We start from the raw sequence: 25,869 nt of genomic DNA, 5'->3' as shown, positions 1-25,869 counted from the left end.
GGCGTAAACTTGTTATTTCAGAGGTGATGAGCTGAGAATCAGCCTCCTCTCTTCTCCCTCCGCACCTCCCCTCCCCCCTCCTTTCCTAACTTGTCTCCTCTTTCCCTTCCACCCTGTCTTTATCTCTCCCCTTCTTTTCCATGTAGCAGGTGAGAAGGGGGAGGAAGGGGCTCTTACCCGCCTTGGTTCCTCTGTCCCCTGGGCAAGGGGCCATCTCCTACATGGTGCACCCCCACATCCTTCCAGGCTCAGGCCCACATGCCCTGCTCAGGGACCTCTTGGGGCCTCTCCCTCTGCACCCCTTGTTGGGCCATGTCTCAGGATCTTGCCTCCTCCCTTGCATCCAAGCTGTTAGCATCCAATCAGAGCCCCCCTGTTGATGGGAAGGCCCCAAGTGCAGGGCGGCCTCCCCTCTGTGCCACCAAGGCAAATAGCTTCCGTTCCACCTGTCTTGTTGGAATTACATGGAAGGGTTCATCGCACACTGTGACCTCCAAGGTCCCTGAGCCCAGCTTCCTGTGACCTCCAGGACCACTTCTTCTTCCCTTGGAACAGCAAGCCAAATGGGGGCTCCTCCCCTCCCCTCCCTCCTCCCCTCCCCTTCCCCCTCCTCTCCCTCCTCCCCTCCCTCCTCCCTTCCCTCCTCCCCTCCCCTCTCACCTTCCCCAGAGCTGCCTTAGCTGCAGGCCTCTGGGGTCTGGCACGAGGAGGAGGAGGAGGCGGAGAGGAGGCTGTGGGAGGTATTTGGCGGGGCCTGGCTCCTCCACCGCCCTTCCTGAGGGCCAGAGAGAGGTGTTAGTGTCAGAAAAATATTGTAGCCCTGCTCACCCCGCGGCCTCAGACACTCCAGCACGCTGGTGGCGGCAGATGGGAGGCCGGGGAGGTGATGGGTTGCACGTGCTCCTGCCCCCCCTTCCCCCCGCCGCCTGCAGCCAGGCCGCTCCGGAGCCCCAGGCCGAGCCCCCCCCCCCTCCTGGTTCCTGCGTTCCCTCCCCATAAAATTAAATGATCCTCCTGGGGGAACCCCCTCATCCTGCCTCCTCCTCAATCAGATCCCCCCGGGCTCACCTTGGAACCGCTCCCCCAAGGGCAGGGTGGGTTTCCCGGGAGGGAGGGCCCGGGTCGCAGGAGGGCCACCGCCCTCTACAGGTTGGAGACCCAGGCCCTGGAGCAGGAGAGCAGGGGTGTTCACTGGTGCTGCGGGGCTCGGGCGCTCTCAGGGTGTGGCCCTGGGGAGCGGGGAGCAAAGGCTGCTCCATCCATCCGGGGTCACCGGGTGGCCAGGCTGGGTCTTGGGTCCCCCTTGCCCAATGGACTGTCCCCTCTGTAAGATGCGGAGCAGCCTGGGGAGGTGACAAGAGCCTGGACATTGCAGTTTGGCCAGTTTGGGTGGGCTCCACGCTGGGATGTCTTGTGTTTATCACCCACCCCCATGCCCACTGGCCACCGTTCACCCTGCTCTGGGCCACTGGGGAGCAGCTCTGGCAGGAGATGGGGAGCGGAGGGAGGTAGACAGGGAGGTTGGAATATTTATTCCCGCGGGTCCTGCCTTCTGGGGTCATCTCAGGCTGCCCGTGTCCTTCCCCACAAGGTCACAGCCTCTTGTAAGCCATCCTCTCCACACGGTTTTCTCCTTCCAGGTTCCAGCAACCATTCCCCTCCTTGACCCTGGGACTGAGGTGGTCACATCCAGATGGCACCACTCTAGCCTTTGTGGGCATTTCACACCCTTGCCGCACTTTGCCCATATTCCTTTATTGAATCCTGTAAAGTGTCTTATTCTGAGCGAGCCATCTGTTTCACTGGGGCCTTGACTTTCCAACCCTCAGTGTCCCCATCTGCAAAATGGGAATAATGTTACCTCACAAGGGCTGGGGGAGGATCAGGTGACAACCCACGGAAAGCAACTTGTGTACAGTGCACATTTCACTTCCCTGCCCTTGGGGAGTACGTTGTAAATCCTGGGGAGGGGTGATGAGTCAGGAAATGACTGTTCCTCCTCACATCACCAACTTCTCCCCACCCAGGAACCTTGCTCTGGTGGCTCTTGGTCCTCATTCCCTTGTTCGTTCGTTCATTCATTCATTCATTCATTCATTTTTTCATTCTCATCTTTCAATAAGAAAGTTGCTTTGCATGCTTCCTACAAGTGAATTGCCCTGGCTATGTGCAAGGAGAGGTGCCAGAAAGCATGAGACATGTCACTGTCATTTCATTGTCACTGTGGTTAGTCTGTCGCCCTCTCTCCTCCAGCACAATATTGATCCACAAGCAAAGCTTACTTCCCTGGAGGTGATCTGGTGGGAAGGATATTTTCAGGGTTTGGATTACACAGTTGGTGCAGCGCATGTAAGAGCACTGTGTCTTGCACATGGAAGGCACTTTTGCTTGTTGAATGAATGCACACATCCTTGTGCACCAAATCCATAAGTACCAGGTGAAGGAATGCTTAAAGAGGTGAGTTTAAGACAAAAGGAATGGAGACTTCATTCATCCAAAGATGATAGGTTTTATGGTGCTGCTGGTGGGTGCAGAAATAAAAGGTCATGGTTCCTGCCCTCTAAGGACTTAAAGTCCCCTAAAGACACAGACAGGTAAACCAATCCTGCATTATAATTCATGCTCTAATGAAATTGGGTACAACATATCGATAGAGAGGAGAAGAAGGAGCCCTAAGTCTGACTTGGGGAGGAAGGAAGGCATCCTGCAGGGATAGTCACTGGAGTGAAATATGGAAGGGCAGATAGCAGTGTGTCCACTAGAGAGGGCAGGGAAGGGTTTCCAAGTAAGGGAGCACAGAGCCCAGGCTGAGGAAGGATAGTGGTGGGAGATCATGAAGGTTCACTTATTGAACTCTGCTGGGCCAGGCCCTGCTCTGAGCATGTGACAAGTATGAGCTCACCTGATCCTAACATCAACCAGTGCGATGAGTGCCATAATTACAGCCAAGTGACACATGAGGAAACCAAGATGCAGAGACCTGGTAACTTGCCTGAGCTCACAATTAGAAGGGATTGGTGTCTTTGTTCACTGCTCTAGCAATACCACAGACTGGGTGGCTTATAAACAAGAGATATTTGTTTCTCACAGTTCTAGAGGAGAGAGGTCCAAGTTCAAGGCACAGACAGATTCCGTGTCTGGTGAAGACCCTCTTTCTGGCTCATAGATGGCCATCTTCTTATTGTCCTCACATAGTGGAAGGGACAAAGGAGCTCTCTGGTATCTCTTCCATAAGATCACTGAGCCCATTCATGAGGACTTTACCCTCATGACCTGATCACCTCCCAAGGGCCGTACCTCCAATTATCATCATATTGGCTGCGACATATGAATGGGGGGGGGGGATACAAACATTCAGTTGGAGTTAGGATTACCTAGTTGTACAGCCTACACTCTGAATTATATTGAAGCTAAAGCGAAATCGTGGAAGGTCTTCTTTAGCATCCACAAGAATTTGGGTCTCTAGGGGCAATAGGAAGCCAGCAAAGGGTTTCAAAGGTCTAATTTCCAGTTTCACTTGATCAGTCTTTCTGCAGTAGAACATTTGATTTTCCAGCAATTACCTCTGCTGTGTCATTTCAGTGGAGTGGGAGAGGAGCCAAAGTGCAGTGGATTAAGTCTGGCCAGAAAGAGAGGGTGAAGACCCAATACAGACTCTGCTTTGGAGGTGCCTGGTGAGGTTGGGGTTGGGCTAAGATGCAGGGTAGTGATAGAGGGGAATGCTGGGTAGAATCCAGTTAGGGTAACCTAGGTGAGAAATGCTGTGCCTCCAAAGAAGTGAAAGTAGTGGAGGAGATGAGAGGTGACTCAGTTCTGGTGTGTGTGTTTAGATTAGTACTGACAGATTGGCAGTGTGTGAGAAATGAGATGAGGTTCAGGGAAGGGGCTCTGCTGAGCGCCATGCTTGAAAGGTCTACAAGGTCGAGAGATGAGGAGGGGCAGCAAAGGAGGCCGAGAAGGACCAACTGGTAAAGAATAACCATGAGTGCTGAGCCCCAGAAATGCAATGAAGTGGAAGGGTTACCAATTGAGCCAGTGCTACTGAAAGGTCAGTTGGAGGAGCACTGAGCATTGGCCATCAGACTGAGCCATTGGAGGTGACCTGATGTATTAGTCAGCTTAGGCCATGTAACAAAATGCCACAGACTGCATGGCTTCAACAACAAACATTAATTTTCTCACAGTTCTGGGCACTGAAAGTCTAAGACCGTGGTTTGGGCAGGTTGGTTCCTCCTAGAGCCTCTCTCCTTGGTTTGTAATTGTCTGCCATATTGCTGTGTCCTCTCATGTTCCTTTCTCTGTGCACACATGTCATCCCTGGTGTCTCTCTGTGTCTAAATTTCTTCTTCTTATAAGGACACTAGTCAAACTGGATTGGGGCCCAACCTAACAGCCTCATTTTAATGTAATCATCTCTTTAGAAGCCCTATCTCCAAATAGAGTCACATTCTGAGGCAGTGGGGTGAGGATTTTAACACAGGAAATTGAGGAGGACACCATTCAGCCCATAACACCTGGCAAAAGCAATCTCAGTGATGATGGATGGGAGGAGGCTAAATGGAGTGGGTTCAGGACAGAATAGGAAAAGAAGAATCAGATGCAGTGGGTACCTGCAATTCTTTCAATAAGTGCTACTGTACAAGAGGACAGAGAAATGGAGGGGAATAGAGGTCAAGAAGGATTTTTGTTTTAAGATGGAAAAAATAGTATGCTTTATTCTGATGGACTGAGACTGTACAGAGGGAAACATTGGCTAAGAAGAAGTGCTGGAATTACGTCCTGGAGTAAGTACAGAAGGAATCTGATGTGAGTCAAGGGTGTTGCCTCAGGCAAGAGCACAGATGGTTTGACTACAATGACAAAAGGAGAGGCAAAGTGCTAGGGCCTGGACACAGGTCAGAGGTCACACTGTGGGGAGTGGGGAGTTTGAGGAAGCTCCCTTCTCCTTGCTTTTGTTTCCTCAACTGGGAAACCAAAAGTGCAGGTGGAGGCGGAGGTAGGAGACAGATGTCTGGGATTGAGTGTGCAGGTGGCCTAGGAACAGGTAACAAGCCCACTGGATAGGATCAGGGCCCACTCGGGTATAATGATCATGAGCTTAAAGTCAGCCCAGCAAGCATGGTGGCGTGGTTTTCCCATTTCTGACTATGCTCAGCTCCATTTCCATTGGATGGAAATGCAGAGTTGCAGAGTTAGCTCTAATGAGATTTAGTTTTGCCAGGCGTGAGGACTCCAGAGAGGGGCAAGGGGATTGAGGGTGTGTCTAGAGAGTGAATAACGCTAATCATGGAATGTAAGTGGGACAAGTGGGAGTGGGGTGGGGTGGGGGGAGGTGCAGGAGGTGGGAGGCAGTAGGGTCCAGAGTTCTTGAGGGAGTCCCTCAGGAAGATGGGAGAGGTGGTAATAATGTGGGATGTTTAAACAGGCGATAAAAAAAGGGTTTCGATTATTGGTAAAGCCAACAAAAATGGAATGTGAGCCACATATGCAATTTTAAACTTTCTAGTAGCCACACAAAAAGGTGGAGACACAGATGAAACTAATTTAGACACCATAATATATTTTATTTGCTCTAATATATCCAAAATATTATCATTTTGATATGTAATAACTATAAAAAGATGATTGAAGTATTTCTGGTTTTTTTCCCATGCTGAGCCTTCCCAATCCAGTGTGTATTTTGCGTTTCAAGTCCGGCCTTAGTTTGGCGCAGCCACATGTCAAGTGCGTCAGGGCGGAGGTTGAAATCAAGAGAGGGAAGGAGGTCAGGAGGAGTTTGAAACGGAGATTGAAAGAGAGCCAGAGCGAGCGCCAAGAGGGGAAGGGTGAACACATGACCCTTAGCAACGAGAAGTGTGCAGTTGTGATGTGAGAGTCCAAGATGGGGAGGAGAGAAGAGAGAGAGAAGGTTCTGGAAATAGCAGCAAAGAGCAAAGAAAAACACCTACTGCATCTTTAGGCCAGTTGTCTGAGAGTGGGAGGGAGAAAGCCACACTTGGGAAGACAAGGGAGAGAGGTTCAGTTAGAATAAGAAGAATGTGAAAGAAATGTTCAGAGCTGAGATCGACAAAATAAGGGATTTTTTTTTTTTTTTAGATGACCTGCTGGGAGGTCCAGGGGCTGCCCAGTGGGAAGGTTTCAGTAACTGGGAAAGGAAATGGTCAAAGGAGCATAAACAAGGTTGTTTGGGGATTTTTGTGGGTAATGGGGAGTCCTGAGAGTCCTGGGGCTTCTGTGGGGCTGCAAGAAGCCAGGAGCAAGGGCTCAGTGAGACTGGTTAGGCCGGTTTCAGGGCAGATAAGGCTGGCTTTATAGGAGGGGTCTTGCCAGGAGCACACATGTCCTAGGGCAACCTCTCTGCCCACCAGGGTGGTGTGTGGGCAGGGGAGGGAGGCGTTGTCCTGCAGCTTCAGGAGCTCTGGAGTTCATCTGGGCTCTTGTGGAGGTGAGGAAGCCAGGGGAGGCCAGGGGAGGTGGCAAGGCCCATAGCAGGGTGGTGAGAAGTGATCCTAATGCAGTGATAATACAATGGCTCCCCTGGGGTGAGCAAGTGGCCCAGGCAGGCACTGTACTTGGGCCTCAGTATATCGTCCCCATTCAACCTCAGTATATATTATTATCCCCAGTTTGTGGATGAGAAGGTGAAGGCTTAGGTGAAGTCAATCGCCCAAGGTGGCCCAGCCAGCCAGAGGCAGAGCCTGGATTCAGATTTGCCCTGATGTTTGGTCCCTAAACCCCACCCCTCTGCACAGGTCCCGGCCTTCCCTCCTGGGACAGACCTGGGGACTCCTCTACCATCAGGAGCTGAGCTGGTGGCAGTGGCGGCTGGAGCGTGGATTCTTGGAGTTTAAGGTTTCAGAGGTGGACACATTCTGGGTGATGACGAAACCAGGGTGGGGCTGTGGGAATAAATGGCTGCAATGCGGGAGACAGATGGGATGAATTATTGCAAGAGGTGACGCTGGCAGGAAATAGATATAAATGCAACTAGGCTTGGACAAGAGCACAGAGACAGGGTCTTACAAGGCTTCAGAGGGAAGCCTGGGACTCAAAGCTCAAGGCAGACCTCAGGTCGGAGTAGAAGTGTCCCACCCTCTCCAGGGGTGCCCCTCCTCCCCACCAGCCCTGCGCCCACCACCTCCTGGGACTTCTGGCCCCGAGTCTAACTTCCATATGCAGCAGGGTTTGGGAGATATAAACACAGCTGTGAGGACGGGGCCCAGCCCTGCGGACTTGGTTGCTGGTTAACATAAGGCTCACAGAACTGATGGAGGCCTGCGATGGGCCCCACCTTCCCAGGGTCCTGGGGCCTGTTTGCTCCCCTGCCTTCCCACTTCCTGCTCTACAGCTTCAGATCCACTCAAGTCAAGAAACCCAAGGTGTTCAGAGTACCCACATGGAAGCCTTGTCTGTAGAAAGTCCTGTTAAGAGAGGAGGCCCCAAGGAGGGAGCTGGCCGCAGGTGTCAGGGGATGAGGTCCTTTGTATCATCCACCTGTCACTTTGGGGAGGAGGGAGCAGAAAAACAGAACACACTAGAGACTCAAAGGGGGTGGATGGCAGTAATCAGATCTGGAGGGGCAGACTGAAGAGAATTACGCAAGGCAAGGGAAACTGAAGACAAGCTTTCCGGATGAGGGCCATACACCATGGTTTGCAGGAACGGTCTTGGTCTATGCCCGTTCTTTCTGCATAGTAATTAGTAGAGCACAATTTGCTTTTATAAAAAAAAAAAAAAAAGATTTTATTTATTTATTTATGAGAGACAGAGAGGCAGAGGGAGAAGCAGGCCCCACGCAGGAAGCCTGACGTGGGACTCCATCCCAGGTCTCCAGGATCACACCCTGGACTGAAGGCAGCACTAAACTGCTGAGCCACCCGGGCTGCTGCACAATTTGCTCTTAAAAGGGTCTCTGTTTGAAGGTGATCTCACAGTTTGTCCACGAGTAAAAGGGAGCTTGATCTCGTCCCCCTTGCCCTGTTGTATCTTGGCATCTTGGTTGTCCAGTCTTGTTCGACCTCAGAGTCTGCCAAATGTGGGAATTCATTCCTTCCCTCCAGAGTTATGACAATCCCCCGGCCCTGACCTAAGGACATCTATTAAGACATAAATGTAATGTCTTAAGTATGTTAAGTATTTCCAGGGTGTCCAGAGGGAGTTGCTTTTTTAACATATAGGCTTATACTGGGGGGGGGGGGGTCCTTGAAAGGTATTGACACTCTAAAGATAAGCTGGGCACTGTCTTGCCAGTGGGTGGATGTGGATGTGAGAAGAGCCCAGGGCAGCCTAGGCTCCTAGGACCTTTGGCTCCTCAAGTGTGCCCTTTCCTTGCCCTCTGCAGATGGTCCTCCTGGCAAAGGAATTCTGTTTTGTGGTCAGGAGTAAAAAAACAACAACAAAAAATGTTGTTCTCACTACTCTATTTCTAGGTAAGTTTTCAAAGCTCCAAAGTCTCATTTGTAGCTACTTTAGATCCTAAATTCCAGAAGGTGATGAGCCCTTTTTTTTGAAGGGCAAAATTCCATCACCAAAGGAAACCCAGAAACAGAACAGCACCTGGATACCAAGGTGACTTGAGTGGTTAAACGATGACTCCTATGGCAAGCTCCCTGGCTGCAGTTCCTACGCTGGCGTAAAGCTGAGACAAGGCAGGGAGTGTGGCTTTCTCCTCAAGCCTTGCCTGGAGCCGTGCTCTCCAGGATGCTCTTGTCATTGGTCTTGGCACAGGCTAGCTGAGGGAGAGAGAACTTCCCTTTCCATGGTTGGACTAGCTGGTCCAAGGAGACAGAGTCAGGGAATCAGCAGCCTTAGCCACTACATCTTGCTCAAGAAATGTTTGCTGAATGAATGAATTAACTATCCTTAGGTTTCTTCCTCTGACTTCCCCATTATGCGCACCAGGATCCCAACCCTGGACTTCACATCTCCGCCTTTCTTCTAGGAAGCTCAAACATCCCAGCCCTGCCACTTTGGGTAAATCACCTAATCTCTCTGAGGCTCAGCTGTATCATCCATAAAATGGAAGTAATAATATCTGTCTTTGTGATCGTTGTTGGCCTTAGAATTAATATTATCGAAGCGCTCAGCCCAGTATAGGTGCTTGGGAGGTGGCAGCTGTTATTCTGTTGTGTCCCATTGTTGGAGGTTCCAAAACAATTTTGAAATGTAGGCTTTGGGCAGCCCAAGTGGCTCAGTGGTTTAGCGCCGCCTTCAGCCCAGGGCCTGATCCTGGAGACCCGGGATCGAGTCCCACGTCGGGCTCCCCGCATGGAGCCTGCTTCTCCCTTTGCCTGTGTCTCTGCCTCTCTCTCTCTCCCTGTGTCTCTCATGAATAAATAAATAAAAGATGGCTTATGGGGCACCTGGGTGGCTCAGTAGATTAAGTGTCAGACTCTCAATTTCAGCTCAGGTCATGATCTCAGGGTTGGAAGGTTGAGCCCCACTTGGGGATCTGCACTGGGAGCCTGCTTAGGATTCTCTCTTTCCCTCTGCCCCTCCACCTGCTTGTATATGTGTGCTCTTTCTCTTTAAAAAAATAAAAAATAAAATCTCTGTCTTTTTTTTCTAAGATAAATAAATTTTTAAAATAAATTTCTAATAAAATTTATTTTATTTATTTATTCATGAGAGACACACAGAGAGAGGCAGAGACCTAGACAGAGGGAGAAGCAGGCTCCATGCAAGAAGCCCGATGTGGGACTCAATCCAGGGACTCCAGGATCAGGCCCTGAGCCAAAGGCAGATGCTCAACTGCTGAGCCACTCAGGCATCCCAAAAGAAATAACTCTTAAAAAAAAAAAAGATAGTTTGTCATTCACACTGCCCATGCCATGGGAGGAGGTTATGTGGGTGAGGCAGCATGAGCAAGCATGGGATATAATAGTTTGAATGATCCAATAGCTTGATGGCTATAGACTGTCCCTAGTTGTCCGGTACCCGGCCCTAGGATGATAGGGCAGGTGGATAGAGGCCTGGAGGGAGGAAGTGATAAAGGAGGTAATGGTAGTATGGGCTGCTGATTGGGTGGTCTGCACATGAAAGGCTTGCTTGCAGGTGAGTTTTTTAATTGGGGCTGTCCCTGGGAGGGGCAGTCTCCAGAATCAGCAAAGCCCCAAGATGTTGAAACATCAAATATAGAAACTACAAAACATGGTTATTACAAAAGCCTAAATAATGATTTGGGGTATCCAGGAGATTTGCATTTAGTTTATTAGTCTCATTTAACAAACAGCCAATAAATGTTCATTGAACACCTGCTATATAGGCCAGGACCTGTGGGATACAGGCATGAATCACAGACCCTGCCTTCTGGGAGCTGACCATCAACAAATCTGTATTTTTGTTCATTGATTTGTGGGTGCAATTCTTTTCTCATTATTACCTATACCATAATTGGCCACAGGTTCCCAACAAAGCTCTATGCATGATAACTATTATTGATTGGTTCCAGGTCTTACCAGGTGACAAAGATTCCGTGGATCTGAGGTCCATCGTCTTCACTCAGATCCACTGAACCCCCCCTTCTGTGGCTCAGCCAACTCTGCTTTCCAGCAGAGGCCAAACAGCTGGAGGTTTCGAGCCTATATAGGCTTTAGGACACTTCCAGCTCAGTTCCATACTGGTTGGGATCTTTCCTCTTTAAACCTAGACACCCATTTGGCCCTCCCAACTCAACCGGAGGAGTTGGGGAGAAGAGACAAGGGGTGTTAAATTTATCCATTCCTGTGCTGAGGCTAGATCAATTCACCAGAACAAGGCGACCAGGCAATGGAGGGAGGTTCCCCTAGTGGCCTGAGAAGAGTAGTGATCTAAAACTGAACAGAGCTAAGCTCTGGCTTCTACATTGCAAACATATCACCAGGTGGCTTATATCCTGTAAGAAGGGGTCAGGAGAAGGATTGGGAATCTTTTGGAGAGGGACCCAGGGCCACTCTAGGAGGAGCATCTTTGGGCCTGAATTTAGGCAGAAGCCTGAGCCTGCTGTTTGAGTGTCTGCATTGACAGCATTTCTTCAATCCATGCCCTGCCATGTTGGGCAAGAGTATAGGCATCTTCTACCCACCCAAGACTCACTTCTTCCTTGGGATTCCATGGCCCCTCTCTTGCTCTTGGGTCCCTGTGACCCTCCAGCTCACCTTGACTGCCCTCATCTCTCCTCCCACCTGGCTTTCTCTTTCCATTCCTCAGCCCAGCTGCAAAATAATATGCACATCGGCCAGAGTCCCTTCCTCCTCCCACTTTCCTCCTGCTGAAAATAAGCACACAGCCTTTGACTGTTTTCAAGAACTTTTATGCCGAGTAATTTGGGAAATAGATAGGGGCTGAGAAGAGTAACAGATATTGCAGGGACATTACAAAATTACAAGATATCTCTAGAAGTACCAGAAGAAACTGTCCTAGATCCTCATAACAGCTAAACCAGATTGCCTCTGGCCATCCTGCCTTCACCCGGCTCCTTTCCTAGAAACGGTTGTGAAAGTCTCAGACTCATCTAATCACACAGAAGACAGTGGCTGCCTCTGCCTGCCACCCCCAAGGGGTCATCTGCCTCCCGGACTTAGGTCTGTGGTGCCACGGGGCACAGGTGACCAGCGTTCACTGTACTGCAGCTGGTGATTCAGGACCTTCCCAGACCTGGGTCAGATGAAAGTGCAAGCACATGACTTTCTCTGCAGTTTCCCTGCCTCACACCCTCCTCTTCCCTTTACTTAGGGGAAGTAAACAGTGCTGCCCATTAAAGCCATAAAGGGACAAGCAGCTTCAAAAAAAAAAAAAAAGAGGTTATTTGGGGCTGCCTGTTACAATGAACAATGTGAGTGGTGAGTAACCAGAGTGAGGATGATGATGTCAACCTTGGGTGGTTTTAAAGAGATCCTTGGATGATATGAGCCCTGAGGTCCCTCCCAGCAATGAGCCCTTATTTCCACCTGCTGTTTCTGAAGCTGTGGGACCAAAGAACAAAAGGAAAATGACTGAGTGCTTGTTGTTGGTATAACTGAAGTAGGTGACAATTGGATTATTTGCATCCTGGTTTCTATGTTGTTTAGATTCCGGTTCTTTGGGAAGAAGTAAATACTCATTTTTATCAATTTGTATTTTTTTAATGGGAGGAAAATAACAAACAGATAACTCCCCAAGTGCTCTAAACATATGATTAAGAATTTGGAAACTTACTTTTTCAAGGAGAGGCTAGACTGATGACAGGATAGCTCAGAATGTTTTCCTGTGTCTCACAGTTAACATGAGACAGAGGCAGGCTTTAAACCTACCTCTGCAGAGACCCAAACTCCAGCTTTCCTCCTTCCTGGTGGCAGTGTGGGGAAACAGTGACTCAGAGTTGCCCAGGCTCCCACCATAGAGTGGCCCTGACACCAGGGACCATCTCCTGAGGCATCCTCAGCTCAGTTGTCTCGGATTGAATGGCTTACAGATAGATTTTGCTTTTCTGTTCTTTAACCCTTGCTCCCATGTACCTCTCTACCCCCAGCAGACAGTACTTTAGCAAAAGCTCTTGGCAGGTGGGGGGAACTCTTGTTTCCATGATAAAAGGAACCCTTCACAATTTTAACCTGGGAATAATAAAATTGTTTAAGAGAACTCCATTTGAATGTGTCTTATTAAAAAGAAATCAAAATTAAAAAAAAATAAACTAAGCTCTTATAATAGTAAGGCTTTTCATTGATTTTCCAAGAAAGTGTCTTCACATTCTCTTTTGGTATGACAAATGTCTTACTCCAGAACTGTGTATCTCTGTGCCATAGATGTGGGATTTCATCTTGAATCAGAATCAGTACGTCCAGGGGTGGAGCGCAGGCCTCAGGATGGCTAAGAAGTTCCATGCATGACTATACTGCTCAGCCAAAATTAGTGTCTCTTGAGTTCTAGTGAATTGCTCTCACAGTTTACCTGTATGGGCACCATGTGGCAATCTGAAGTCATGGGTGAGCAAGGGAAGCCAAGATTTAATTTAATTTAATTTAATTTTAAGAGCAAAATTTTGCTCAAAAATATGTGTTCACAGCCAACAGAAATGTATCAACTATTTGCATAAGACCAATATGAGAGAGGAGCTTTGCAGCGAAAATAAATGCCTTACACATGTCTTCATTCCTGCAGAGAACCGTATTGTGGTTCTGCTGTGTGCGGGTGGATGGGTAGAGAGCAGTCAACGAGACACACGTTGGTCCCCAGGGGACTTTTTAGACAAGTTGGCAGACAGAAGTGTAAAGAGACAATTGTGAATAATAAGGTTAGTGCTAGAGATGTGTGCAAGGTTCTGGCATCTTTCTTTCAGTGATACCTAATCCCTAATGTTCTACCTTCTGGAATATTCCCTTTCTTTTAAAGATATATTTACTTATTTGAGAGAGAGAGAGAAAAATAGCATAAGCGGGGGCAGGGGAGGGGCAGAGCGAGAGAGGGAATCCTCAAGCGGACTCCTCATTGAGTGAAGAGCCTGATGTGGGGCGCAATCCCAGGACCCTGACATCATGACCAAAAGCAGGTGCTTAATTGACTGAACTGCCCAGGCACCCCTAGAATATTCTTAATCTTGAACCTCTAAAAAGTCTAGCTTTGCTTCTCGATATATGAAATCAAATTCATCTTGCAATTTGTTGTTGTATTTTAATTTAATTGCTTTTACCGAAGTCAGTGTTCCTCAGAGTGGCTATATAAACCGTAGTCATACTCAGGAGGACTTTAAATGATATACAGGTATAAATTTGTTATTTTAATAGCTAAGGATTTATCTCAATGTGTAATAGGAAGATACTCATTTTCCACTTGCAGTGATATAAAGCTTCCCTCTCAAATAAGTTAAAGTAAAAAAAAAAAAAAAAAAAAAAAAAAAGAGTGACAAATTAGAGAATAGCCCAGAAATCCTGGGCTGTGGCAAAATTGTTCAGGTTTCATGCAGACAGGATGTCTGGAGGTGGGGAAACCATCTATCTGCTTCCAGCTGACCAGGAAGCCATAGGCCCCATGCTGAGAGAAACATCTTCCAGCCTGGCACTGGGGAGGGGGAGCATTCTGCGAGTCACTTTGCATTTGTTTTTTTGGTTTCTATTTGTGTCCTTGGAGCCACTGGCCTTGCCCTCCCCAAGCCTCCTTCCCCTGGCTTTCTGATCTCCTGAGGAGCCACCCTCACTTCTGGAGGCCACTGCAAGATGGAAAAACCTTTCCCTCGATTCTTCTAGATCTTGGAAGAGCTTTCTGTTTGTTTGTTTTGTGTGTGTGCCATTTTCTCCCTCGATCTGGTCTTGTGTGCGGCGACCATGTCTGCAAACAACAGCTATGTTTAATAACTAACAGCTTTGCCTGGTGCTTTCCTCATAACTGTTCTCACATGGAGGAAGACACTTTTCTTCTTAAAGTCACAGTTTTCAGATTTATAATAGCTGTTACTCAGATGATGACGACACTGACGAGAAAGATAATGGATTTTAGCTCATCTACAGAGGCCTGTCCCCCTAAGCCCTGCTGAGTGGCTGCCTTCTTCATCCAGACTCTGGGACCACTTCCTGACACAGAATGAATCACCATCTCTGCTACGAAGCACTTTACTTGTACCATCTCTCTATTACGTACCCATCTCGTTCACGCCTGCGGAACAGATCCCCGTGTACTTGTCTTCTTCCCTTCAGATGCTCACATCTGAAGGGCTTTGGCCATATTTTAATTTCTCATTCAATAAATATTTTGGATGCCTACTACATGCCAGGCCTTGGGCAGGAACTGGAAAGGTGGGAGGTGAACAGGCTGGCACTGGCTGTCTCTCACGCAGCTTGTTGTCTTTGCCCGTTACAGTGTCTGTCATAAGTGTATCGGCTATCTATTGCAGCATAACAGGTTAACCCAAAACATAGCAGCTTAAAGCAGCAAAGATTTACAATCTTCCCAGTTTCTGAGGAAGCCATGGGTATGCAAGGAAAGCCAAGATTTTGTCTACTTTTTCAGATCAGAATTATATGTTTACATACACATATGTTTACGTATAATATAATCTGGCAGGAATCTGGGAGCAGCTTAGATTGGTTCTGGCCCATGATCTCTCGTGAGACTGCTGTCAAGATCTTGGCCAGAGTGTGGTTTTTTGAAGGCTTGATTTGGCCAGTGGATCTGCTTCCAGGTTCACTCATGTGGCTGTGGGCTGAAGGCCTCAGTTCCTTATCAATTAGCCTCTTCACAGGGTGTTTATGACATAGTGCTGGCTTACCCCCAAACTGATGTTCCAAGAGAGTGAAAGTGAGTAAGGAGAAGCTGCTGTGTCTTTTGTCTAATCTCAGAAGTGACACACTATCACTTCTATGGGTCACACCAACCAAATCCTGGTGCAGTGCAAAAGATTAAATAAGGGGACAGAGATCGTTGGGGGCCATCTTGAAGGCTGGCTACCACAGTAGGGCAATTGATAGTGCGTGTTTGATAAATGCCGGTGAAAGTTTTTACCCCAATAATCCGTAAGTCAAAACTTCTAATTTAAAAAAAAAAATAGACCATTTTTAAGAGGGGTTTTAGGCGTACAGCAAAATTAAGGAGGAAGTACAGAGCTTTCCTGTATACTCTCTGTCTCCCTACATGCGCAGCCTCCCTCAGTATCATCCCCCACTGGTGTCGTACATTTGTTAGAATTAATGAACTTACATTGACACATCACTATCATCCAAAGTCCATAATCTACATTAGGATTCACTCTTGGTGTTGTGTAGTCAATGGGTTTGGACAAAGATACAATGATTTGTATCCATCATTATTGTATAATATAGAATAATTTCACCACCCTAAAAATCCAGTGTGCTCCTTCTATTCATCCCTCCTTCCCCGTAACCCCTGCCTTTTCCAGAATGTCATATAGAATCATAAAGCATGTAGCCTTTTCAGGTTGGCTTCTTTCACTTGTAATATGCATGTAAGCTTCCTTCATGTTTTCTCATGGCTTGATAGCTCATTTTGTTTATTTTTTTTCTTTTTTTTTTTTAACAAATAAGTGAACATACTTTTTGCCTTGGTTTTACTGACTGTATCCTTGTGGAGTGTTTTTAATCTTCCATTAAGCCTAAATAATTTGAATGGTTTACCCAGCTAACATGCTGCTGCCACATTAAATTAAAAAGTCAGTAAATGTGTTTTGGGCAGACTTAGTAACTTGTCTTTCCCCTAAATTGTCTTTTTTCCCTCGCAATCACATTCTCTAGCTACCTTGCCAGATTCATTCATGTTCTGCTTGTCTATTGCATTTATGGAAAACCTCTGTTTGAAATTCTTATATGTTCTACTTAAGATAGATTTTGTCTAATGTACATAGCTGAGTCTTGTTAAAAGAAAAAAAAACTAAGCTAAGAAGAAGGCTTGTGTTGTGTATTAGTTGATGAAGGGACCTGTCTCAGTGGGGTACTGGCTGTTAAACAGAAGCCTCAGATAGAGGGGAAGGGAGCCATTCTTTCTCAATTGAAAAAAGTAGGGTATATGGCTATATCATTGCAATTTGCCCCATTCTTACAGTGAGTTAGCAATGCACGTGCTCACAATGAAGGCAGGACCCAGTTGGCAGTGTTGTTAGCTATATGATTTTCCTCCTCCTATTCGGCCGTAATTAAAGGTCAGCACACACTTGACAAGAAAGGGATGGTGTTCTAATTGGTGGAATTGAAGAAAAAGCAGTCCTTGCCCTTGTGGTTGATTAGTTTAGGAAAATGTTTTCATTCCTAGAGAAAGGAAGGAGTTCTTCCTTTTTCGCTTTCCTCCCCACATGAAAAATTTCAAGCTAAAGGACAATTAGTACTCATCTGGCACTTGATAAATTGTGGCATAACCTTGCTAGTCAAGCTGCAAATGTATGTTGCTGCACTTAGTCCTTAACTATGTTAACATTCATCTGACTGAACTGACTTGCCTCAAGTTCAGGCAAGTTATAATGACTTGTTAGATCTCAGTGAAAAAGTTACTTGCAAGGGATGCCCTGGGTGGCTCAGCGGTTGAGCATCTGCGTTTGGCTCAGGGTGTGATCTCAGGGTCCGGAATGGAGTCCCACATCGGGCTCCCCACATGGAGCTGCTTCTCCCTCTGGCTGTGTCTCTGCCTCTCTGTGTCTCTCATGAATAAATAAATAAAAATCTTTTAAAAAAAAGTTACATGCAAAAAAAATATATATATATATATATAAACTCTTTTCTTTTTGAGAGAATGATTTCTTGTTATAATGAACCAGATCTGCAAGATTCCACTAAAATTAAAACAGTTAACAGAATATGGCTGAAATCCATCCATATTTCAATAAGAAGAGGATCAAACAAAGGCAATGAAAGAAAAGCCCAAGACTGCTTTGGGATAAACATAAGGATAATAGCATTTCAGCATGGGCATCTTCTGACCCTTTGCAGTTGGGTGGCCACTGTCAGCAGCAGCAGTATTGTCATCATCTAAAGAAAAAGGGTGTAGAGCAGGAACAACCGTCATGACACCCAGAACTCATATTTGTGTAGCATCCAATGCCATGCCTACCATTCTGTCTTTCTAGGGAAACAGCCTTGTCTCTAGTCATTTGCACCCAGAGAGCCCGTGGCTCTCATGAGAACAACAACAAAAAAAGATGAAATGTGTCAAGGAGGGATGCCTGGATGACTTACCATTTGAGCATCTGCCTTCGGCTCATTTCGTGATCCCGGGGTCCTGGGATCGAGTTCCACATCAGAGCCTGCTTCTCCCTCTGCATATGTCTCTGCCTCTCTCTGTGTGTCTCTCATGAATGAATAAAGAAAATCTTTTTAAAAATTAAAAAAAAATGTTTTTAATGTGACAACAGCCTTTAGATTCTGGAGCAAAACAGCTCATAGAGTCTATTGTGTAAAAGGGATAGAAAAATCCTGGAAAAGAATACTTAGGGGAACTCAAAAAGATGTATTCTGCTCAAGTCTTAGTGGAAAAGCAGATTAACTTTTCAAAATTTGCTAGCAGTTAAGGGTTGATGAGAATGGTGATTAAATTTGTGTTTTTTTTTTAAACTTACTCCAAATTGTACCCAAAGTTTTGTGAAAATATTATGTAATCATTCTACTTGGCTGTTTGAACAGCAGTATTTTCAGTGAAATGGAGTAAATGAGTGGGAAAATGTTTTTCATTTTCCCTCCTCCCTCTCGGGGGCCAGCACACCAGTGTGGTCACTCATCCTCTCCCTCCCAGTAACCAAACCTCCCCAGGGCCCAGAGGTGGTCATGGTACCTGAGAGGTAATGAGTATCCCTTAAAGCAACTGCCTTGCAAACCCAAAGTAGCCAAGGAATTACAAATATTGCACCATCTTTAGAAACATTTTGGAATATCAATTATTTCAACCTTTTTCTGCTCCCACACCTTCCTCCATGTATAGCACACTGTAGTGAGTTAGCAACATTGTCTCTCACAGGAGAAAGGGAATAAGCATAATAGCATGTATGTTTTGAAAAAAAAAAAGCCCTTTTGGATTCCTTCCTGCCCTGCTGGGAGTCAGGGCAGGAGAGCATAGCATCTCTTCCTTTCTACTGTCAGTTGACAAAGCAGATGGAGGTTAGTGGCTTTCCAGCCTCTGCACAGGCTATCTGGGAAGACTGCCTTGAAGGAGGAGTCTAGCTAAAAGATGAGCAGGAGTCAGGGCACCTGTGTCCTCACCTAGGGTTTGCCACTAACATTTGGCACCTGCATCTGTAATCTGAAGGGGTTGGACCAAAAGATCCATGAGGTCCAGTAGAGCATGGGTATTTTGCTCTCCTGTATTGGCCAGAAGCTGGAGAGCCTTGTGTAGTTTTACAGAGTGAAGTTACTATGTCTTCCTGCAAATCTAAACCTGTGGTTGCAAACTGGTGGTCAGATCTGGCATGGAAGTGTGTTTTGTTTACACTCCCTAGTGTTTTGTAAGCTTTTTTGTCTGTTATTATTATTAGTTGTTGTTGTCAACACTTTAAAAATAGGGCAATTTCTCAAAATCACGTCTGGCTAGTCTTGAAAATTCTGTCTGGCAACACCTGACCCTTACTCCTACATCCGCAACCTTTTCCAGACTGTGAGTGCGCGGTTAGGTTCCCCAGGCCCACGTGGCCCACTTTGCTCATTTCCATCCCTCCCGGACCACTGTAGAAGTTAACATTTGCAACCTCTGTTTTAAATTTTCTCCATATTTTCTGGGTCACATGGGACAATGATGCTTTGTAAAGGACCCCTATTCCAGCCTATTTGAGCTTTCTCTGCTGCTTGGGCTGGCTCCAGGAGGGTGGGTTTGTTGGGCACGTGAGCTGTGGACATGGCTATCTGGCTTGTTTATGAATGCAGAGGATGGGAGGAGAGCCAGAAACTCAAAAGCTTGTCATGTTCTGGAAAGTTCCCCATCATTACAGCTGCAATGCAGATGTGCAGAAGGTGTGAGAGGTTGCATTTGAACATCTGCCTACATGGGGAGCAATGAGACCAAAAAGAAAAAAAATGCTTGTGGGGTTTTCACGTGCTTGATTTTCCCTCCTCTTCTTACCCTTATTGTTTAGGTCCAGGCCACAAACGGCGAGCAGGAGGCTGCTGCACTCAGCTGGGCTCCCTGTCAGCCCTGAAGCATGCTGTCCTCGGGCTCTACCTGTTGGTCTTCCTGATTCTTGTGGGCATCTTCATCTTAGCAGGTAAGGGCACCCTTCCCCATTCTGGCCTTTAAGCATGAAGCAGGAAGTGTGTGAGGAAGCAGGGGCAGGTGGGAACTGGAGAGCTGGAGCCTCTGCTCTTCATTTCCACAGTCATAAGCCCAAACACCACCTTGGTCACCATGGAAACCAAGAAGGAGAAAGTTGGCTGGTCTTTTAGACCGGCAAGACTCTTGGCAGCTTTGCCCATTTCATGTGGGATGCGGAGTTGGCAGAGGCTGTGTGATCTTGGGAAATCTCTGAGTCCAAGAGCAGAGACCGAGCTGTTCTGAGTGACTTCTGACTCTCCCCACATCATTGTGTGACTTGTGCATCTCACTGGCCCTCCCTGGAGCTCTGTGCAGAGTTTTACACAGAGTAGGCTAAGCTCCTTTTCCTGGTGATGATGAAAATAATCATGAGGCATTTTGCTGCTGAGGCTAATCAGACTCATAATAAACCTGCTGCCCTTTTGCAGTTATTGGGTGTGGGATGGGTTTGCCCCAGTACGGCAGGGTTCCTTGTCCCAATTTCCATCTGTAAGATAGGCCAGTCATATGCTGGAGTTGGGAGCACATTCTCTAGCCAGGAGGAAGCAGATCTCATGGGCTTAGAAAGGGATCAAATAGAGGATCCCCATGCTTTACCAAGCCCAGCTCACCACTCACAGATTACTCCACTGTGATATAGATGGGGAAGCAGATAGGGAGAGAGGTTATGATGGTATCTCGTGACTCCCACCCTGAGGAAGAGGTGCACAATTCCCACCTTTCTCAGTGGAGATATGTGAGTGCTGACAAAGTAAAGCCAAGGGATCAGTTTATTTCAACCTCCCTTGTCCTACATGATCACCTGCTTGGTGTCAGATTCCATGCTAGGAGTGGAGATACAGCTAAGTAAGACCCATGGCTTTCTTTCAAGGAGTTTCCAGTTGGGGGATGAAGCAGAGGCGTGGAGATAGAATCGTCTTTAAGCAGAATGTGATGGGGATGATGACGGAGACTCTATGTTGACACAAGTGCTGTGGTAATCTAGAGGAGCACACGCAGTGGAAGTATGGGTGTTGCATGGAGGGAGGTTGGTCAGAGCAAGGCAGCTGGCCAGGCTGGGATGACTTAGAGTGTTGAGGGTGGGGTCCTTGAGTTAACTCTAGGACAGGGATCCGGAGGTTAAGCACTTGCAGATGACCCTTTGCTGGAAATTGTGAGGCAGATGCCCAGGACATCACTGGTCTTTTCTCACTTTCTGTCAATTGAGCATAGTCAGCTGGGTCCGTGATGGGATGTTAAATGCTGCCTTCACCTTCAGGGTTCTATGCTCAGGGCAAAAGGCATCATTAGGGGTGGTGGGACAGACACCTGGGGGTAGAGGGGCAGGGACAGACATTGACCTAGGGGTAGAGGGGCGGCCAACAGCAACAATGAGAGAAACTCATGATTCATCTCAAGGACCCAGGGATAATGTCCAGCCAGAGGATGATTTGAACATGTTCTTGGGCTGCTCAGTGGGAGATTGGGATCTGGGTTTTGTGGGCTTGGCAGCCACAACCATAACAAATTTCCAGAATTTTTGGAAACCGTTTCAGCCCAGCAGGAAAGCTAGGCTATGGTATTACAACTTCTCTGCTGAATAGGAACTTTTAGGTGACAGAAGAGGGTCTAGGAGAGTCAGGCGATGGAGACCCTCGGGCAGGTCTCTGGAGCCTGGAGGGCCTGGAAGACCATCATCTCTTGGGGAGAGAAGACCTGCCAGGGAAGGAAGGTTCTCTTCTGGTGCCTGGAGGGTTGCCATGTGGAAAAGAGCAGACATATCCTGTGTGGCCTCAGAAGTAGACAAATGGGTGGATTTTGTGAGGAGATAGATTCCCATTCAAAACAGAGGAGAATTCCTAACAAGTACTGTTGCCTGGCATGGTGCAGAAAGACTTTTCTCCTGGTTTAGTCAACTTGGAGTTTGAATGGGATTTATGATGACATCCTGGAAGTTTCAGAAGGGTGGGTGGAATGTGGTTTTCCAGTCTAACCAAAATGTTGCCGTGCTTCCTCGTTGTTGTGTGTGGAGACCTGGGGAGGATGTTGATCAATATGATCACCTTTGTGCCTGAAGCTTCTGAGTGAGTACCAGCTTGCCTGTGTGGTGTGACAGTTTGGGGTGGATTTGAATTAATCTGATGAAACAGAGCATTGTAGTTTATCTCTTGGATCTGTGGCATGGCCACTGGCTTCTCCCCAGGTTCTTGCCTGGAAAATCATGCTGGCCCCTAGGAAGGGTTAGGTGAGGGAAGCCAATGAAAAATATAGTCACTTGCTGCCTCTCCCCTCAGGAGGGGACTTAGGAATGTGGTAGACAAGTCTGGGGTTCTTCAAGGAGCTCCTGCCTGACCTTAGGTAGGATACTTCTTCATATTACCCTGATTGAAGATCTCCAATGATGCTCCTTTTATGAAAATACCAAGACAATGGGGAGATCCATGATTGAGTGTAAACTAGAACTTGCCTGGCCTTCTGTAAGGAGTTCTGCTGTGGCTGCTTCCTCATCTTGGGTGGAACATGTTCTTCATTGCCCTGCTGAGGTTGCCTTGCACGAGAGGTGCTAAGGACTGAATCGTGCCCCACACCCAAATTTATATGTTGAAGCCCTATCCTTCAATATGATGGTGTTGGGAGGTGGGGCCTTTGGGAGGTTATTAGGTCATGAGAGTGGGGCTCTCATGATGAGATTAGTGCCCTTATAAGAAGAGACAGGAGAGGAGAGGGAGAGAGGGAGAGAGGAAGGGGGTGGGAGAGAAAGAGAGAGAGGAAGAGGGAGAGAGATACCTGCCATATGATGGCATAGAGAAAAGGAGTGACCTGCAAGCCAGGAGAACAGCCCTTACCAACAACCAAATTGGCCTGCAAGTTGATCTTGGACTTTCCAGTGTCCACAGCTATGACAGATACATGTCTGTTGTTTAAGCACCAAGCCTGTGGTGTTTTGTTAGAGTAGCCCAGGCAGACTGAGGCAGGAGTCCTGTCTGAACCACCCTCAGACTTCAAAACCTCCTTGTTGACACAGAGCTCATACATCCTTGACAAAACCACCCATTGCAACCAGGTGCCGTGTCTGAGTAGCTGACTGACACAAAATGACCAGGGTACAAATGCTTGCTTCTACTGTGTTTCAACATTGCGAAATGATAATCCAACTACATAAAAATATTACTCTTACAAAACCTCACATGACACTTCTCTCAGCTCATCTTTTTATCCAAGTATTTGAAATAACAAGCAAATACTGTACCTCATATTTATGCATCATCCTGCATAACCTGGTCTGATCCAGCCATCTGGATTTAAATTATTTTCACCCAAACTATTATCTCAATTGGGCTTTCTACCCACTATCTAACTATCCGTTCCTGACAAGCATCCTCTTGGGAACTTTCCTGATATTTCCACAGTATTGCCAGGTTCTATCCACCCAGCCTTCCAACGTCTCCCAAGAAGGCTGCATTAGTCCCTTCTTGCCACCCCCAAATTCCTCTGACTTTCTATCTCTTCAACCCATTGCTCATTACCTGGACCAATGGTCGCATAATATGTTTTCGTTCTGTTCCATGTTCAGTTTTGGACAGTATCAACCATCAGGCTTAAGTTCCTGAACAGGGGAGTTGAGATTGGATGGTCATGGTGTTGTGAGGTCCTTGGTCCAGCACTTTAGGGAAGACATGATGGAGGCAAAGTGTTAGAGGAGGTCCGCTGTTATTCATGACTATTCTGGGACATCACTTTGGTGACAAAGGGTGGTCATGAAGAACGACCTCTTCCTCCCTTCTGTCATGCCACGACTAAGGAATTTGAATTCCCACTGTGAAAATGTAATATCAGACAGGGGAAGTGCAAATATCTCGGCATCTGATTTCATGGGAAGCTGGAGTTCTACTGCAACATAGACTAGGGAACTACAACAGAGAGAGTTCCTGGTGAAATGGGCTCCTCTCTCACAGCTTACTTGAATTCTTTTTTTAACAGCAATGGTCAGGGGGCAACTGGGTGGCTCAGTGGTTAAGGATCTGCCTTCAGTTCAGGCATGCTCCTTGGGGGCCTGGGATTGAGCCCCACATCAGGCTCCCCACAGGGATCCTGCTTCTCCCTCTACCTATGTCTGTCTCTCTCTCTCTCTCTCTGTGTCTCTCATGAATGAATAAATAAAACCTTAAAAAACGTAACAGCAACAGTTAGACGTGGCCATCATCCACTTAATAACTGCTTCACGTGTACACGAGTGCTTAGTGGGTACAGGACAATAGAACAAGCCCTAGTACTTTAGTGCACTGGGGCTGCTATAACAAACTGCCACAATCCAGGCAGCTTAAACAACAAACATTTATTTTTCATCACTCTGGAGGCCGAGAAGTCCAAGATCAAGGTGCTGGCAGGTTTGTTGTCTGGTGAGGACCCACCTCCTGGCTCACAGACAGCTGTCTGGTCTCTATGTCCTCACATGGTGGAAGCAGTGAGGGAGCCCTCTGGGGTCTCTTTTATAAAGACACTGATCCCATTCATGAGGGCTCCACCCTCATGATCTGATCACCTTCCAAAGGTCCCAGCTCCTGATCCCATCATATTGCGGGTTAGGATTTCACCATATGAATTTGGGAGGATGCAAACATTCAATCCATAGCATGGGACTAAAAAGAATCATGTGATTCCTATTCTGGGAGGGGTTTCAAATCATAAGCACACAATACGCATTAGGACAGAATGATGTAGGGAATGCTCTGTGCCAGAGGAGAGTCTGCTTATGCAAAGGAGGGTCTGACTCCTGAGAGCTGGAGTGACTGGGGAGGCTCACCATGGGGAGAGCTAACCTCCAAGTGATCTGAATGTCATTTAAATCGAGCACCCATAGTGAAAGGGAATAAAGGGGAAAGGAGAAAAAAAATGAGTGGAAATATCAGAAAGGGAGACAGAACATGAGAGACTCCTAACTCTGGGAAACAAACTAGGGGTGGTAGAAACGGAGGTGGACGGGGGGTGGGGGGGTGGGGGGGTGACTGGGTGACAGGCACTGAGGGGGGCAGTTGATGGGATGAGCACTGGGTGTTATTCTATATGTTGGCAAATTGAACACCAATAAAAAGTAAATTTATAAATAAATAAATAAATAAATAAATAAATAAATAAATAAAAATAAACAAACCCCTTTTCTGATGACCTCACTCCAAACAGGTCTGTCTTTGACTCTGCAATCAGAGAACAGTGTGCTCAGAGCCCATATCCATTTATATGGCAGATTATTGATTTTATTATGCATCTTGGAATTAAGAGTGTGATGCCCTTGTACTTTACTGGAACAACCTGTTGGAAATAGTGCCATGAAATTCCACCCTGTGCTTATTGTAGGGGTGCTGTTGAGGGGTCTATTCATTCCACTACCCAATGTCAATGCCTGCAGAAATTATCTGTCTCTCAGAAGGAGGTATGCTTGCCTTGAGGAATTAGTTTGGTTTCACCTTAAGGAGATTGTGAATCTGAAAGTAATTACAGTTGCTTTCAAGAGGTAATTAATGCAAACTGAGAGTGAGTTGTCATCCCATTCAAGATGTATGAATTTGAAGGTAATTAAAATGAAAACCTGGAGACAGATCTGTGGTCCACCCACAGCTACTGTATAGACTTTCCAGAAAGCACTTTTCTGTTACTCTTGTCCCAACGTCCATTTAGCATCTCTTACTCATTCTTCTTTTATCTTGTTCTCATCTGCTGTTATCTTACTGTATTTTATGTAAACACCTTAATCCTTTTGGAACAAGGAAGACACAATTTTGTCTTTAAAAAAAAAAATCTGCCTTTTCTCTTCAGTTCTACAAGGACATGATGTTTTTAAATATGCAGATGATAAGTGAATGAATGTGTGCGTGAATGAATAAATGACAGAGACATGGAACCTTGGAGGGGATCTTATTTATCAGGGGAAATAGGATTATTTCAGTTTTAGTCAAGTATCTGAATGGCACAGTAAATACAGAATCACAGCTCAAGGACATGTGACTGGTGGAAGAAATGAGTGTGTAATTAATTATATATTTTTTTTTTAAATTTTTTTTTTTTATTATTTATTTATGATAGTCACAGAGAGAGAGAATGAGGCAGAGACACAGGCAGAGGGAGAAGCAGGCTCCATGCACCGGGAGCCCGATGTGGGATTCGATCCCGGGTCTCCAGGATCGCGCCCTGGGCCAAAGGCAGGCG

At 46.8% G+C, this 25,869-nt stretch overlaps 1 protein-coding gene across 2 annotated transcripts in view; it reads left to right on the top strand.

Moving 5' to 3' along the window:
* SCARA5 (scavenger receptor class A member 5) overlaps positions 1-25,869 on the top strand; it is a 121,268-nt gene that overhangs the window by 8,665 nt on the left and 86,734 nt on the right. For both annotated transcript variants that reach the window (XM_041767838.1, XM_041767839.1), the window contains exon 3: positions 19,511-19,639. In XM_041767838.1, the coding sequence (XP_041623772.1) occupies positions 19,511-19,639 (129 nt within the window). The remainder of the gene's footprint in view (positions 1-19,510; positions 19,640-25,869) is intronic.

This window comes from Vulpes lagopus, chromosome 8 (assembly GCF_018345385.1).
Source record: "Vulpes lagopus strain Blue_001 chromosome 8, ASM1834538v1, whole genome shotgun sequence".
Lineage (NCBI taxonomy): Eukaryota > Metazoa > Chordata > Mammalia > Carnivora > Canidae > Vulpes > Vulpes lagopus.
Note: the sequence above shows the minus strand (reverse complement) of the source record. Positions and strands in the feature narration are given on the sequence as shown.